The sequence below is a fragment of the Somniosus microcephalus genome, chromosome 4 (assembly GCF_052327205.1).
Source record: "Somniosus microcephalus isolate GS21.2 chromosome 4, FLI_Smic_1.0, whole genome shotgun sequence".
In the NCBI taxonomy this organism is placed as follows: Eukaryota; Metazoa; Chordata; class Chondrichthyes; order Squaliformes; family Somniosidae; genus Somniosus; species Somniosus microcephalus.
In genome coordinates this window covers 96,188,777-96,205,591 of record NC_140990.1, presented here as the reverse complement: position 1 = coordinate 96,205,591, position 16,815 = coordinate 96,188,777, and the positions used below count along the sequence as shown (strand labels likewise).

General features: G+C 47.3%; 1 protein-coding gene across 1 annotated transcript in view; it reads left to right on the top strand.

Moving 5' to 3' along the window:
• Positions 1 to 15,565, top strand: part of LOC147119540 (uncharacterized) — a 65,820-nt gene extending 50,255 nt beyond the window's left edge. Inside the window, exon 11 of the mRNA XM_085985112.1 lies at positions 14,475 to 15,565. Within this exon, the coding sequence (XP_085841238.1) occupies positions 14,475 to 14,492 (18 nt within the window). The 3' untranslated portion in view covers positions 14,493 to 15,565. The remainder of the gene's footprint in view (positions 1 to 14,474) is intronic.
• The last annotated feature ends 1,250 nt before the right edge of the window (positions 15,566 to 16,815 follow it).

The following is a 16,815-nucleotide window of genomic DNA, read 5'->3' as shown; positions in this document are numbered from 1 at the left end:
AGGTGTTCTAGGTATTTCAGTTTCAACATTACTCGGGTCAGGTGGTGAAGTCGAGTGCTCATTTGTGGCGGACTCTATGAGCTGGTCAACATGGCGCCTTATTACATTGTCCCCAATGTTCACCGTGTACATCAACGGGCCTAGCCTTTTTTTAATAGTTCCAGGCTGCCATTTTTCTGTACGATAGTCCCGGGCCAAAACTTGTTGCCCCATCTTGAAAGACCTAGTTGCCCTGTCATTGATGTTCTGGAATTGCCGGTTCTCCACGTCCCTTCTGACATTGGGTTTAAGTAGATCCAGCCGGCATCTTAAGCGTCTGTTAAAAAACATCATTGCGGGAGTTTGATTTGTGACCGCATGTGTTGCATTTCGGTATGCCAACAAAAAACTGTCTACCTTATGTTGTAGACTTATGTCTTCATTACTCATGGCCTTTACGGCCTTCTTGAAGGTCTGGACGAACCTTTCAGCCAACCCATTGGAGGCGGGATGGTATGGGGCTGATGTGTAATGTTTAACCCCATTGCTCTTTAGGAATTTCTTGAATTCCTCGGACACAAATTGTGGTCCGTTATCGGAACAGATCTGTTCCGGCAGGCCATTCCGAGCAAACATGGTTCTTAACACCGTGATGGTTTTCTCCGTCGTGGTGGTGGTCATTTTAATTACTTCCGGCCACTTGGAGTGGGCATCTACCGCTATCAGGAACATCGAGTCCATAAATGGACCAGCAAAGTTGATGTGTACTCTTTGCCAAGGAGATGAGGGCCACTCCCATGGGTGCAGAGGAGCCGGTGGTGGTGCGTTCTGAACCCTCTGACATCCTAGGCAATTCTTGGTGATCTCCTCTATGTTCCCGTCGATGCCTGGCCACCACACAAATGCTCTCGCTAAATTCTTCATCTTTACTCCACCCAGATGTCCTTCGTGCAGCTCCTTGAGTACTTTCTTTTGGAGTTTGGGCGGAATCACCACTCTCGACCCACACATTAGGGTTCCTCGGCACACCGACAGTTGTTCTTTCCTCTGTGAGAATGCCTGCAGTGTTGGTTCGCTCTGTGCTGGCCATCCCTTCACCGTTAAGTCATAGACTCGTGAAAGAGTCGGGTCATTCCTTGTCTCCTTCTCAATCATTGAGTTTGTTATCGGCAGACATTCCACAATGGACGAGTGGAACAACTCCACTGGGTCCCCTGTACTCGCTTCTTCTACTGTCGGCAATGGTAAGCGTGATAACCCATCGGCATTTCCGTGTTTTGTTGACCTTTTGTACTCAATGTCATACTGGTGTGCCCCAAGTAAGACTGACCATCTTTGTGCTGTCATGTTGGACACGGCCTTGTTCGGGTTAAATATGGACACCAACGGCTGGTGGTCTGTCAGCAATGTGAACCTCTTACATTGCAAGTAATGGTTGAATTTCTTCACGCCCCACACAAGACTGAGGGCCTCCCTGTCTATCTGGGCGTAATTTCGCTCCGCGGTTGTCAAAGATCGGGACGCGAAAGCCACTGGCCTTTCCGAGCCATTTGGAAGCCTGTGCGAAAGTACTGCTCCAATTCCGTACGGTGAAGCATCACACGCCAGCCGAAGGGGTAATGCTGGGTTGAAATGAGCCAACACTTCCTCGGAGGTAATCAACTCCTTGCTTCTGCGAAAAGCCTTTTTGCACTCCTCACTCCACTTCCATGGTGTCTCCTTTCGCAACAGCTCATTCAGTGGATGCAGCACCGTGGACAAATTTGGTAGGAACTTGTGGTAGTAATTGATCAACCCCAAGAATGATCTTAACTGTGACACGTTCCCTGGAGCGGGAGCCTTCACGACCACTTCTATCTTCTCCGGTGATTTATGTAGTCCCTCGCGGTCAATGATATGACCGCAGTATGAGATTCGTTTTTGGAAAAACTCTCACTTATTGCGGTTAACCCTAAGGCCATACTCCTTTAACCTGGTGAGTACCAGTTTCAAATTCGTGAGGTGTTCCTCTTCATCCATTCCCGTGATTAGGATATCATCCAAATAGCACTGCGTGCTTGGAATTCCTTGTAACACCTGTTCCATGGCCCTCTGCCAAATTGCTGGTGCCGAAGCCACTCCAAAGACCAGTCTGTTATAACGGTACAAACCTCTGTGGGTATTGATAGTTAGGTATTGGCGTGACTCTTCCTCAACCTCCATCTGCAAATATGCCTGAGCTAGGTCTATCTTCGTGAAGTGTTTTCCTCCAGCCAACGAAGCGAAAATATCTTGAATCCTTGGCAGCGGGTATTGCACCGAATGAAGCACTGGGTTCACTGTGATCTTGAAATCCCCGCAGATACGGACCTTCCCCGGTCCCCCTGGCTTACTACTTGGTGAGGATTTCATGACGGGTACAATGGGCGTGGCCCACTCACTGTAGTCTACTTTTGACAGAACCCCTGATCGTTCAAGTTCTTCTAGTTCTGCCTCCACTGCTGGTCGTATTGCATACGGTACCGACCTGGCCTTACAAAACTTTGGGCTTGCATGTTCTGCAATCTTAACCCTTGCTTTAATACCTCGCAGCTTACCCAGCCCTTGTTGGAATACTTCTTTCGCCTCATCTAATATTCGGGACAACCGTTCAGATTTGACATCCTCTTTCTCGTGCTCCACCGACATGGCGTTTAGCTCATGCCAATCCATCTTTATTTTTCGGATCCACTCCCGTCCTAGAAGTGGTGGACCTCCCTCAGGCAGTACATACAGATCCAGACGGCGGTAATTTTTGTCTTTGTATCGCACATTAACTCCTGCCTTCCCAATAGGGAATACTTTGTGTCCCGTGTATGTCTGTAGTACTAATTCTGTATTCCGTAGTGGAATATGTTTGAAAAACTTTTTATAGTCATGCTTATTCATGACCGTCAATGCCGATCCCGTGTCTACTTCCATTTTGACTTTGGCCTTTTCAATCCGCAGCGTCATCCAAATGGTTTGTCTGTCAGCTTCGTTGTTCACGTTGTGAATTTTTAGACTGTCCAGTCCCTTGTATTTGAAGTGTGAGTCGGACTTTTGTTCCCTTGGACTCTTCTTGTACCCTTTTTTTGCGGACTCCCTCTTGTTGTCCGTCATTCTTGACCGGCATACTTTTGCTATGTGCCCGATCCTGCCACATTTCCTACATTCTTGGTTCTTAAACCAGCACTGATTCTGGTCGTGCGTTGTCTTTCCACAACGGTAGCATTTGGAAGTGCTTGCAGTAATTTGATCCTTCAGCACTGCTACGATCTCTTCGAAGGTCTGGTCCACTGGTTTAACTGGTGCTATTAGATGTTTCAAGAGCCCGTATGTTTTTGCTCCCATCGAATTTAACAAAGTTATTGCCTTGTCGTATATGGCTACGCAATATATTCCTATGCGTTCCCCATACGTGGCCCTGTCTTCTATTTCAGCATTAAAATCATTAATATTTCCTCGCTTGTGCTGTTCTCGGAAAGAGAAGATGCCTAAGTATTTCTTTACTTATTATTAATTTTCTTCTCTTCTTGAGAACACCACAAGTATTGTTTTACTTATTTCTTGTTTCTGAAAATTCTAATTAATTTTCTAAGATGGCGGTTTCCCGCTTCTGCCTTCTTCCCCAGCGGTTTTCCCGCGAAAAATGGCGGCTTTCCCGCGCTTCTCGCTCTCCCCGCCCACTTCAATGGCGGTTTTCCCGCGCTTGACGGTCTTCACCCATCCCCCGACGCTGTCTTTCAGCCCGATCAGCGGATGCGATCGATGGCCCGGCTGCGCCTCGCACTTGAAAGCGGCCTCTGGCTCACCCGCTCGCGCGGCTCTTGCTCGCTCCCTCCCGGGCTCTGGCTTACCCGCTCGCGCGTTTCACCGCGGCTCTTATCAGGGATTGCGATCGCCCTTATCTCCCGATCGGTGGCCCTGTCTTTGCAGCCAACGCTGCGGCTTACCCACGAGGTTATGGAGGCTTCAGGGTCCTAATGCCTGTCGCTTCCAGCCTGTCGGTTCCAGACTGGTGAGGATTGAAACCTCTCTTCAACGTCCTGTCTTCGGACGAAGCCGCCGTGGAACAACTGCCGCAGGGTTCGAATCCTGACTCGTCGCCAATGTTAAGTCTGTGGGTTGTATTATAAATAATCACAGACTCCACTGTTAACAAAATAAAACACGTCTTTACTATTCAGAGGCTCGGGCGATTCTGCCCTAGTTAACGTATCACAACCCTTATATACTGGTGTGGTCACTATCGGTATTACAGTATACATGAGCCACACCGAAAGTAGTGCTCTTAAAGGCGAACGGTTACATTCTATAGTTCCCTTAAAGGTAAACGGTTACATACACAACAGGTATCACTGCTGCTCTGTAGACCATGAGCTTAGGGCCGCGGCCACTATTGGAAGAAGAGCAGGGGGCGTTCTCCCTGGTGTCCTGGGGCCAATATTTATCATTAACATAAGAACATAAGAAATAGGAGCAGGAGTAGGCCAATCGGCCCCTCGAGCCTGCTCCGCCATTCAATAAGATCATGGCTGATCTGATCCTAACCGCCAATCTACTATCACAGAACCATCTCCTGAATCTAACAGAATTAGACACACGAAATAGGAGCAGGATCAGGCTACACGGCCCCTGGGCCTGCTCCGCTACCCACAGGGCTTGTTGCAGTGAGTAAATCCCTTGCCACACACGGAGCAGGTGAACATCCTCTCCCCAGTGTGAACTCGCTGGTGTCTCAGCAGGTCGAATAATGAAGGGAATCTCTTCCCCCACACGGAGCAGGCGAACGCTCTCTCCCCAGTGTGAACTCGCTGGTGTCTCAGCAGGTCGAATAATGAAGGGAATCTCTTCCCACACACGGAGCAGGTGAATGGCCTCTCCCTAGTGTGAACTCGCTGGTGTCTCTGCAGATGCTTTTTGCTTTTAAATCTTTTCTCACAGTTGGAACATTTAAAAGGTCTCCCATCAGTGTGAACATGCTGGTGTCCCATGCTGGGACAGGGATTTACAGCTTCGGAGGAAGAAGAGAGGAAAGAATGTTCCATAGAAACTAAAATTGTCTGTTCTGAATTTCTGTCCTACACTTAAAGTACTGAGTTTTGTAAACTCCTTTTACAGGGTATTAGAAGGGGAGGATTTGCAGATGGAAAACTCAAGCCAAACATTATGTCAAAATCTGACAGTCACTCATTTACTCACGAGCTGAATATCATCAGCCTTTGAATGTGGAAGGAGAAATGTTTGTCTGTTCTGTCTGTGGGAAACGATTTCAAAGATCAGTGTGACTGGAAAAGCATCGAGACACACACACCCGAGTGAGAGTGTTCCAGTGCACTGACTGTGGACAGAGCTTTAACCAGTTACACAGCCTGTAAAAACATCACACCATTCACAGCGGGGAGAAACCGTACACGTGTTCTGCGTGTGACGAGGCTTCAACTGATCGTCCAACCTGGAAAGGTACAAGGACGCCCGCACCACGGAGAAACCGTGGAAATGTGGGGACTGTGGGAAGGGATTCAATTACCCATCTGAGCTGGAAATTCATCATCGCACTCACACTGGGGAGAGGCCGTTCACCTGCTCCGAGTGTGGGAAAGGGTTCACTCGGTCATCCACCCTGCTGAAACACCAACGAGTTCACACTGGGGAGAAAATGTTCACTTGCTCCGTGTGTGGGAAGAGATTCACTCAGTCATCCGACCTGCTGATATACCAGCAAGTTCACACTGGGGAGAGACCGTTCACCTGCTCTGAATGTGGGAAGGGATTCCCTTTGTCGTCCCACTTGCTGAAGCACCAGCGAATTCACACTCATAACATAAGAACATAAGAAATAGGAGCAGGAGTAGGCCAATCGGCCCCTCGAGCCTGCTCCGCCATTCAGTAAGATCATGGCTGATCTGATCCTAACCGCCAATCTCTATCACAGAACTATCTCCTGAAACTAACAGAATTAGACACACAAAATAGGAGCAGGATCAGGCTACACGGCCCCTGGGCCCGCTCCGCTACCCACAGGGCCATGACCGATCCGAACCTAGACTCATCTCCAAATTCCTGCCCACTCCCCGTAACCCTTAATTCCCTTTACTTCTAGGAAACTGTCTATTTCCGGTTTAAATTTATGTAATGATGTAGCTTCTACAGCTTTTTGGGGCAGCATATTCCATGGACCTACCACCCTCTGAGTGAAGTAGTTCCTTCTCATCTCAGTTTTGAAAGAGCAGCCCCTTATTCTAAGACTATGCCCCCTAGTTCTAGTTTCACCCATCATCGGGAACATCCTCCCCACATCCACCCGATCCAACCCCTTCACAATCTTCTATGTTACAATAAGATCGCCTCTCATTCTTCTGAACTCCAATGAGTAGAGTCCCAATCTACTCAACCTCTCCTCATATGTCCATCCCCTCATCCCCGGGATTAACCGAGTGAACCTTCTTTGTACTGACTCGAGAGCAAGTATGTCTTTTCTTAAGTATGGACACCAGAACTGTATGCAGTATTCCAGGTGCGGTCTCACCAATACCTTGTACAACTGAAGCAATACCTCCCTATTTTTATATTCTATCCCCCTAGCAATGAAAGCCAACATTCCATTGGCCTTCTTAATCACTTGCTGCACCTGCATACTAACCTTTTGAGTTTCGTGCACCAGGACCCCCAGATCCCTTTGTATTTCAGTACTTTCCAGTTTCTTGCCATTAAGATAATAACTTGCTCTATGATTTTTCCTGCCAAAGTGCATAACCTCACACTTTCCAGTATTGTATTCCATCTGCCAAATCTCTGCCCACTTACTTAGCCTGTCTATGTCCCCTTGCAGGTTTTTTATGTCCTCCTCACTCACTACTTTCCCTCCCATCTTAGTATCATCTGCAAACTTTGATATGTTACACTCGGTCCGCTCCTCCAAATCGTTAATATAGATTGTAAAGAGTTGGGGACCCAGCACTGACCCCTGCGGAACACCACTAGTTACTGATTGCCAGTCTGAGAATGAACCATTTATCACAACTCTCTGCCTTCTGTTAGATAGCCAATCCTCTATCCATGCCAGAATATTACCCCCAATCCTGAGATTTTTTATCTTAAGCAATAATCTTTTGTGTGGCACCTTGTCAAATGCCTTTTGGAAGTCTAAATACACTACGTCCACTGGTTCCCCTTTATCCACCCTATATGTTACTTCCTCAGAACTCCAGCAAATTTGTCAAACATGACTTCCCCTTCATAAAACCATGCTGACTTTGTCCCATTAAATTATGTTTATCCAAATGTCCTGTTACTGTCTCCTTAATAATGGACTCCAAAATTTTACCTACCACAGATGTTAGGCTAACCAGTCTATAGTTTCCAGCCTTCTGTCTACTGCCCTTTTTAAGTAAGGGTGTTACATTAGCAGTTTTCCAGTCTGCCGGGACCTTTGCTGAGTCCAGGGAGTTTTGGAAAATTATTACCAATGCATCCACAATCCCTACCGCCACTTCCCTCAAGACCCTAGGATGTAAGCCATCAGGTCCAGGTGATTTATCCGCCTTGAGTCCCATTACTTTACCGAGTACCACTTCCTTAGTGATTTTGATCGTGTTTAGCTCCTCCCCCCCCCCCCCCCCCCCCATAGCCCCGTTTGTCCAGTGTTGGGATATTCTTAGTGTCCTCTACTGTAAAGACTGATACAAAATATTCATTCAGTGTTTTTGCCATCTCCATAATTCCCACCATTAATTTCCCGGTCTCATCCTCTAAGGGACCAACATTTACTTTAGCCACCCTTTTTCTTTTTATATAACTATAAAAACTCTTACTATCTGTTTTTATATTTTTTGCTAATTTACTTTCATAATCTCCCTTCCCTTTCTTAATCAATCTTTTTGTTATTTTTTGCTGTCTTTTAAAGTTTTCCCAATCCTCTCCTCCCACTAGATTTGGCTACCTTATATGCCCTTGTTTTTAGTCAAATACTATCCTTAATTTCTTTACTTAGCCACGGATGGCTGTCTTTTCTTTTACACCCTTTTCTTCTCAGTGGAATATATATTTTTTGGAAGTTGTAAAATAACTCCTTAAATGTACACCACTGATCATGTATCGTCTTACCCTTTAATCTATTTTCCCAATCCACTCTACTCAATTCCGCTCTCATACCTTCATAGTCTCCTTTATTCAAGCTTAGCACGCTTGTTTGAGATCCAACCTTCTCACCCTCTAATTGAATATGGAATTCAACCATGTTATGGTCACTCATTCCAAGGGGATCCTTTACTAGGACATTTTTAATTAATCCTGTCTCGTTACACAGGACCAGATCTAAGGTTGCTTGCCCCCTGGTCGGTTCAGTTACATACTGCTCAAGAAACCCATCCCTAATACACTCAATGAACTCATCCTCAAGGCAGCCCTGCCCAATTTGATTTGTCCAATTAATATGATAGTTAAAATCCCCCATAATTATAGATGTTCCCTTATTACAAGCCTCAACTATTTCCTGATTGATACTCCGTCCAACAGAGTTACAACTGTTCGGAGGCCTATAGACTACGCTCACTAGTGTTTTTTTCCCCTTATTATTCCTTATCTCCACCCAAACTGTTTCATTATCCTGATCTTTTGACCCAATATCATTTCTCTGTATTACAGTGATTCCTTCCTTTATTAACATAGCCACCCCACCTCCCCTTCCTTCCTGCCTGTCCTTCCTGATCATTAAATAACCTGGTATATTTAATTCCCAGGCATTGTCACCCTGCAGCCATGTTTCTGTAATGGCCACAAGATCATACCCATATGTAGTTATTTGTGCCATTAACTCATCTATTTTGTTACGAATTCTTACTGCATTCAGATAGAGAACTTTCAAATATATTTTGTGACACTTAGTTCCTGCTTTTGCCCTTTTTATTACTTTACCTTTTACTCCATACCTTCTGCCCCTTCCTGACACGCTCTGGTTTTTAATTTCCCCACTGCTACCTAAGTCTATGACCTTCTCTGTTGTCATTTTTATTATTTGCTCTCTAGGAACCTCCCCACCACTAGTTAGTTTAAAGCCCTCTCTACAGCCCTAGTTATATGATTCGCCAGGACTCTAGTCCCAGCACTGGCCAAGAGAAGCCCGTCCCAACGGAACAAACTCCCTCCCGCCCCAGTACTGGTGCCAGTGTCCCAGGAAGCAAAACCCATTTCTCCCACACCAGTCTTTGAGCCACGCATTTAACTCTCTAATTTTATTTGTCCTAGCCAAATTCGCTCGTGGCTCAGGTAACCCTTGAGGTTCTGTTTTTTAATTTGACCCCTAGCTGCTCATACTCCTTTAACAGAACTGGCTTCCTAGTCCTATCTACGTCGTTTGTACCAACATGGACCACGACAACTGGATCCACCCCCTCCCACTGCAAGTTTCTTTTAAGCCCAGAGGAGATGTCCTTAACCCTGGCACCGGGTAGGCAACACAGCCTTCGGGACTCTCGCTCTCGGCTGCAGAGAACTCTATCTATCCCCCTAATAATACTATCCCCTACCACTACAACATTTCTATTTACTCCCCCCTCTTGAATGGCCCCCCGTTCCACGGTGCTGTGGCCAGGTTGCTCATCCTCCCTGCAGTCCCTGCTCCTGTCCCCACAGGGAGTAAGAACCTCGAACCTGTTGGACAAGAGCAAGGGCTGCGGCTCCTCCAACACTACCTCCTGGATCCCCGTACCTGCCTCACTTGTAGTCACACCGTCCTGTCCCTGACCATGGGCTACATCTGAATTAATTAACTTCATAGGTGTGACCACCTCCTGAAACACAGAGTCCAGGTACTTCTCCTCCTCCCTGATGTGTCGCAGTGTCTGAAGCTCAGACTCCAGCTCATCAACACGGAGCTGGAGTTCCTGTAGCAGCAGACACTTGTCACAGATGTAATCACCGTGAGCCTCAATGGGGTCCACCGGCTCCCACATCTCGCAACAGTAACACATCACCTGCTCCATTCTATGTAATTAATTAAAATTTTTATTGTTAGTTATGGACACCCTCTGCCCGATTATAGATGCTAGTATCCCCTTTAATTAATTGGATTTAAATTAAATCAATCCCTCTAATTACACCAGTTAAATGGTTTACCAAGTCACTCTGCACCAGAAAGGCCTTATTAATTACAACCCACAGAGTTAAAGTTTGAAAAGAGCACCTAACACCCCACTTACCCTAACTCACACTTACCCAAACTCACAGCACTCTCTGCTGACTTGCATATTTATCATTGGCAGTAAATTGCGTTGGGACATCTTGAGGTGGTGAAAGGTGCTATATAAATGCAAATTCTTTCATTTTTTTTTCTTTACACGGGCAGAAGCGTTACACTGGGCGTTACACGGTGTATTATTCTCCTGCAGTGGAGCTGTGGGTTATGTGGGCTGTCCCTGTCAGCAGTGTCTCGCTGCTCTGTATATTGCACTAGTGGGCCTCCCGTGGAGTTGCTCATGGTGCATGGGATGTTTTACACGGATAGGAGCTTTACACCGTGTAACGCCCTGTGTACTATTCTGCTGCTGAGGTGATTGTGTGTGTGTTACATTGTAGGCTGTGTACCTGTCAGCCCACAATGTCTCGCTGCTGTGTATATTACACCAGTGGCCCTCGGGATCAGGAGTGCCGTGGTGATGTTCAGCTGCTAACCTGGCTTTAATCAGCAAATTTAGGTCACTGTCGCGAATTGTAAGCTACCCAGGTCAGTCAGAGGGTGGTTGCAACTGCCTGCAAATTTCAGGCTGCAGGTCATCTTTCATTTTACGAAAAGATTGTTTTGAATCTGTTGTACATTTTTTTTTAAAGTAAATATATTTACGTAATCAGTACTCCTTTTTAAACTGACTCTCAGTAAATCCCTTGAGTCTGTGTCTATCCCTCAATGTTGATTAAGTCTCAATGTGTTTTTTAAGTCTGTAATGTAACTGAGATCAGGATTCACGACTAGTTCGGAAAAAGGGAATTGGATATATTCTTGAAAAGGAAACATTTGCAGGGCTATAGGGAAAGAGCAGGTGGGAGTAGGACTAATTGGAGAGCTCGTTCAGAGAGCTGGCACAGGCACAGTGGGCTGAATGGCCTCCTTCTGTGCTATAAGGTCCCATGAACCCTGGCGATTGAGGTTGGGGGATTTTGTCTTTTAATGAGTCGAAGGGTAACTGTCCCTTGATCCACATTACTGCAGAGAAATATTTAACAGGAGTGCGGTAATAGGTGCAGATCGAACATCAGCTTTATGATGCACAGATTCTGCTAACGGCTTCTCTATCCCTTGCTACCCTGTTCAGGTCTATTCAATTACTGGAAGAGACTACAGCTGGTTTTATGTATTTATACACGGCAACCTCTCTAAACTGCCAGTATTATCACAGGACAAAGCCTTGCATGAGATGTCACCTCATTGCACAGTCACTGATGCCAATCTCCTCCTGTCTCATATAAACCAACCCCAGTCACTGACACCAATCTCCTCCTGTCTGATATAAACCAACCCCACAGTCACTGACACCAATCTCCTCCTGTCTGATATAAACCAATCCCACAGTCACTGACACCAATCTCCTCCTGTCTGATATAAACCAACCCCAGTCACTGACACCAATCTCCTCCTGTCTGATATAAACCAACCCCACAGTCACTGGCACCAATCTCCTCCTGTCTGATATAAACTAACCCCACAGTCACTGACACCAATCTCCTCCTGTCTGATATAAACTAACCCCAGTCACTGACACCAATCTCCTCCTGTCTGATATAAACTAACCCCACAGTCACTGGCACCAATCTCCTCCTGTCTGATATAAACTAACCCCACAGTCACTGGCACCAATCTCCTCCTGTCTGATATAAACTAACCCCACAGTCACTGACACCAATCTCCTCCTGTCTGATATAAACTAACCCCAGTCACTGACACCAATCTCCTCCTGTCTGATATAAACTAACCCCACAGTCACTGGCACCAATCTCCTCCTGTCTGATATAAACTAACCCCAGTCACTGACACCAATCTCCTCCTGTCTGATATAAACCAACCCCACAGTCACTGGCACCAATCTCCTCCTGTCTGATATAAACTAACCCCACAGTCACTGACACCAATCTCCTCCTGTCTGATATAAACTAACCCCAGTCACTGACACCAATCTCCTCCTGTCTGATATAAACTAACCCCACAGTCACTGGCACCAATCTCCTCCTGTCTGATATAAACTAACCCCAGTCACTGACACCAATCTCCTCCTGTCTGATATAAACTAACCCCAGTCACTGACACCAATCTCCTCCTGTCTGATATAAACCAGCCCCAGTCACTGACACCAATCTCCTCCTGTCTGATATAAACCAACCCCACAGTCACTGGCACCAATCTCCTCCTGTCTGATATAAACTAACCCCACAGTCACGGACACCAATCGCCTCCTGTCTGATATAAACCAACCCCACAGTCACTGACACCAATCTCCTCCTGTCTGATATAAACCAAACCCACAGTCACTGACACCAATCTCCTCCTGTCTGATATAAACCAATCCCACAATCACTGACACCAATCTCCTCCTGTCTGATATAAACCAACTCCCCAGTCACTGACACCAATCTCCTCCTGTCTGATATAAACCAATCCCACAGTCACGGACACCAATCGCCTCCTGTCTGATATAAACCAACTCCACAGTCACTGACACCAATCTCCTCCTGTCTGATATAAACCAACCCCACAGTCACTGACACCAATCTCCTCCTGTCTGATATAAACCAACTCCACAGTCACTGACACCAATCTCCTCCTGTCTGATATAAACCAACCCCACAGTCACGGACACCAATCGCCTCCTGTCTAATATAAACCAATCCCACAATCACTGACGGTAATCTCCTCCTGTCTAATATAAACCAACCCCACAGTCACTGACGGTAATCTCCTCCTGTCTAATATAAACCAATCCCACGGTCACGGACACCAATCGCCTCCTGTCTGATATAAACCAGCCCCACAGTCACTGACACCAATCTCCTCCTGTCTGATATAAACCAATCCCACAATCACTGATACCAATCTCCTCCTGTCTGATATAAACCAATCCCACAATCACTGACACCAATCTCCTCCTGTCTGATATAAACCAATCCCACAATCACTGACACCAATCTCCTCCTGTCTGATATAAACCAACTCCCCAGTCACTGACACCAATCTCCTCCTGTCTGATATAAACCAATCCCACAGTCACGGACACCAATCGCCTCCTGTCTAATATAAACCAATCCCACAATCACTGACGGTAATCTCCTCCTGTCTAATATAAACCAACCCCACAGTCACTGACGGTAATCTCCTCCTGTCTAATATAAACCAATCCCACGGTCACGGACACCAATCGCCTCCTGTCTGATATAAACCAGCCCCACAGTCACTGACACCAATCTCCTCCTGTCTGATATAAACCAATCCCACAGTCACTGACACCAATCTCCTCCTGTCTGATATAAACTAACCCCACAGTCACTGACACCAATCTCTTCTTATCGGATATAAACTAACCCCAGCCACTGACACCAATAGCAACAACTTGCATTTATATAGCACCTTTAATGTAGTAAACCATGCCAAGGCGCTTCACAGGAGTGATTATCAAACAAAATTTGACTCTCAGCCACTTAAGGAGATATTAGGATAGGCGACCACAAGCTTGGTCAAAGAGTTGAGTTTTAAGAAGCATCTTAAAGGAGCGAGAGGTTTAGGGAGGGAATTCCAGAGCTTGAGGCCCAGGCAGCTGAAGGCACGGCCACCAATGGTGGAGCCATTAAAATCGGGAATGCGCAAGAGGCCAGAATTGGAGGAGCGCAGAGATCTCGGAGGGCTGGAGGAGGTTACAGTGATGGGAAGGGGCGAGGCCATGGAGGGATTTGAAAACAAGGATGAGAATTTTTAATTTGAGGCGCTGCCGGACCGGGAGCCAATGTAGGTCAGCGAGCACAAGGGGTGATGGGTGAATGGGACTTGGTGCGAGTTCGGACACGGGCAGCAGAGTTTTGTATAAGTTCAAGTTTACATAGGGTGGAAGATGGGAGTCTGGAGGTAACAAAGGCATGGATGAGGGCTTCAACAGCAGATGAGCTGAGGCAAGGGCGGAGACGGGCGATGCTAGAGGTAGAAATAGGCGGTCTTGGTGATGGAGCGGATATGGGGTGGGGAACTCATCTCAGGGTCAAATAGGACCCCAAGGCTGAGAACGGTCTGGTTCAGCCTCAGACAGTGGCCAGGGAAGAGAGTTTGTGGCGGGGACCGAAGACGATGGCTTCAGTCTTCCCAGTATTTAGTTGGAGGAAAGTGCTAATTCCTGAACGTATCCCCATGGAAACTCTGATCACTGAACATGTCCCCCGGATCCTCTAATTCCCTGAATGTGTGTGTGTGTGTTCCGCCCCCACCCCCGAACACTGAACATGTCCTTTCTGTTCTCTTTCAGAGGCCGGCCGTGAGCTGATGGGGTTTGAACTGGCGCTGACCACTGCGGTGGTTCGTTCTGCACTAACTCTCCAACACTCGGACGATTTGGGAGCAGCCCGTCCCCCTCTGTTGACAGCGCCCGCGGGGACGTTACCTGTTCCCTCGCACCAGTTGGCCGCTCCGTTAAATCATTAAACCAGCTTTGCCTTCAGTGCGCACCCCGTGTGGTGCGGTCCCACCACCCTGTCCGTTCTTGCAGCATCGGATGTCGAAAGTGACGTCGATCTGGAGCAAGTTTTTTTGTGAGCTGGACTTCTTGCGGCCCAAGAACGTTCGAGTGTATCGGTTACGGAACTCAATCATCTTCTGTCGTTACGTGACATGGGGGAAACTGTGAGGGAGTGACGGGTTTGCGACAGAGAAAGGTTGGCGAGGTGAAATCTCGACTGTCCTTGAGGATTTTGGTGGCCAGAGGGGATGAATTTTTTGCACAAACCTTTCTTGGGTGGTTCTTCTACAATATATGTATTCCTCACCTGGGAGCACTGTAACTGGTAGCATCCACTAGCAGCTGTGGCTCAGTGCGTCGCACTCTCGCCTCTCCGAGTCAGAAGGCCGTGGGTTTGAGTCCTCACTCTAGAGACTCGAGCCCATAACCTAGGCCGACACGCACGGTGCCAGTACTGAGGGAGCGCTGCACTGTCAGAGATGCCGTCTTTCGCATGTGACGCTAAACTTAATTGTTTAGTGCCTCATCTGAAAGTGCTTAATTAGCTGTAAGGCGCTTTGGGCCGTCCTGAGGTGGTGAAAGGCGGCTGGAGAAATCCCAGTCCTTGTCGTGATATTTATCTTCAGGTACGGGAGTCGGGTTGGGTATCCTGGAGATGGGATCCAGTCGGGGTTCGGGTATGAGAGACCACTAGGATTGGTGATTTGAGGCTTGGGCGGGGGGGTGCGGTGGGGGGTGCCTCACGTTCAGGAGATCTGTAGGAGTCTGTTTTCCAGCATTTATTTTCTTCTATATTTGTCGCTTATATTTTTTAAATGGAAAACATGGGCATTTCTACTGGGAAATGAATGTTATACTAAATAAACTAATTAAAAACAGTATGTCAGACTAAGTACTGGGGAGGGGGCTCGCCATTATCTGTCGGGGGGGGCAGTGAGGTGGGCATGTCATTTTTAAGCCGAGCTTTGCTGGTGGGATTTATTTTTTTCCCCTATCCTGGGCTGATAAACATGACTATAAACAGTTCCTCACAGTTCCAGTATAACCAGGGCCTCTGCCGCTGCTCTATACGAGTCTGCACTGCATGACTGGGTCCATTTTACCTACCTCCTGCCCTCTCTTCAGGGTTTGTAATTGTGAAAACCTTTTTTTTCTTCCCGCCCCCCCCCCCCCCATTCATTCTCTGGATGTGGGCGTCGCTGGCAAGCCCGGCATTTATTGCCCATCCCTAGTTGCCCTTGAGAAGGTGGTGGTGAGCCGCCTTCTTGAACTGCTGCAGTCCGTGTGGTGAAGGTACTCCCACAGTGCTGATAGGGGGAGAGAGTTCTTGTTATTCTTTGAACCGGTTTGGATATGACCGAGTGGCTCGCTCGGCCACTTCAGATGGCTGTTAAGAGACGGCCACGTTGGTGTGGGATTGGAGTCACCTAGAGGCCCAGACCGGGAAAGGACGGTAGCTTTCCTTCCCCTATAGGGATTATTAGTGAACCAGCTGGGTTTTTAACGACCATCTGACACATTCACGGTCACTTTTAATGAAACCAGCTTTTTATTTCTGAATTTAAAAAAAAATGAAATCAAATTCTCAAACTGCTGTGGCAGGATATGAACGCACGTGGTTGTTAATCCAGTGACCGAACCACTACACCACCGTACCTACCATTATCAGCCAGTGTTCAAAGGTTTGGGCCTAGAAATTTGTCTCTAGCGGTGGCACAAAATGGGCGGCATCGACCAGCCACCCGTAATATGCAGCGTCTGATATTCAGTTCCATTGCAGTCACTTGGAGGGAACTTGGAGGTGGTGGTGTTCCCATGCGCCTGCTGCCCTTGTCCTTCTAGGCGGAAGAGGTCGTGGGTTTAGGAGGTGCTGCCGAAGAAGCCTTGGCGAGTTGCTGCAGTGCATCTTGTAGAGGGTACACACTGCAGCCACGGTGCGCCGGTGGTGGAGGGAGTGAATGTTGAAGGTGGTGGACGAGGTGCCAATCAAGTGGGCTGCTTTGTCCTGGATGGTGTCGAGCTTTTTGAGTGTTGTTGGAGCTGCACTCATCCGGCAAGTGGAGAGTATTCCATCACACTCCTTACTTGTGCCTTGTAGATGGTGGAAAGGCTTTGGGGAGTCAGGAGGTGA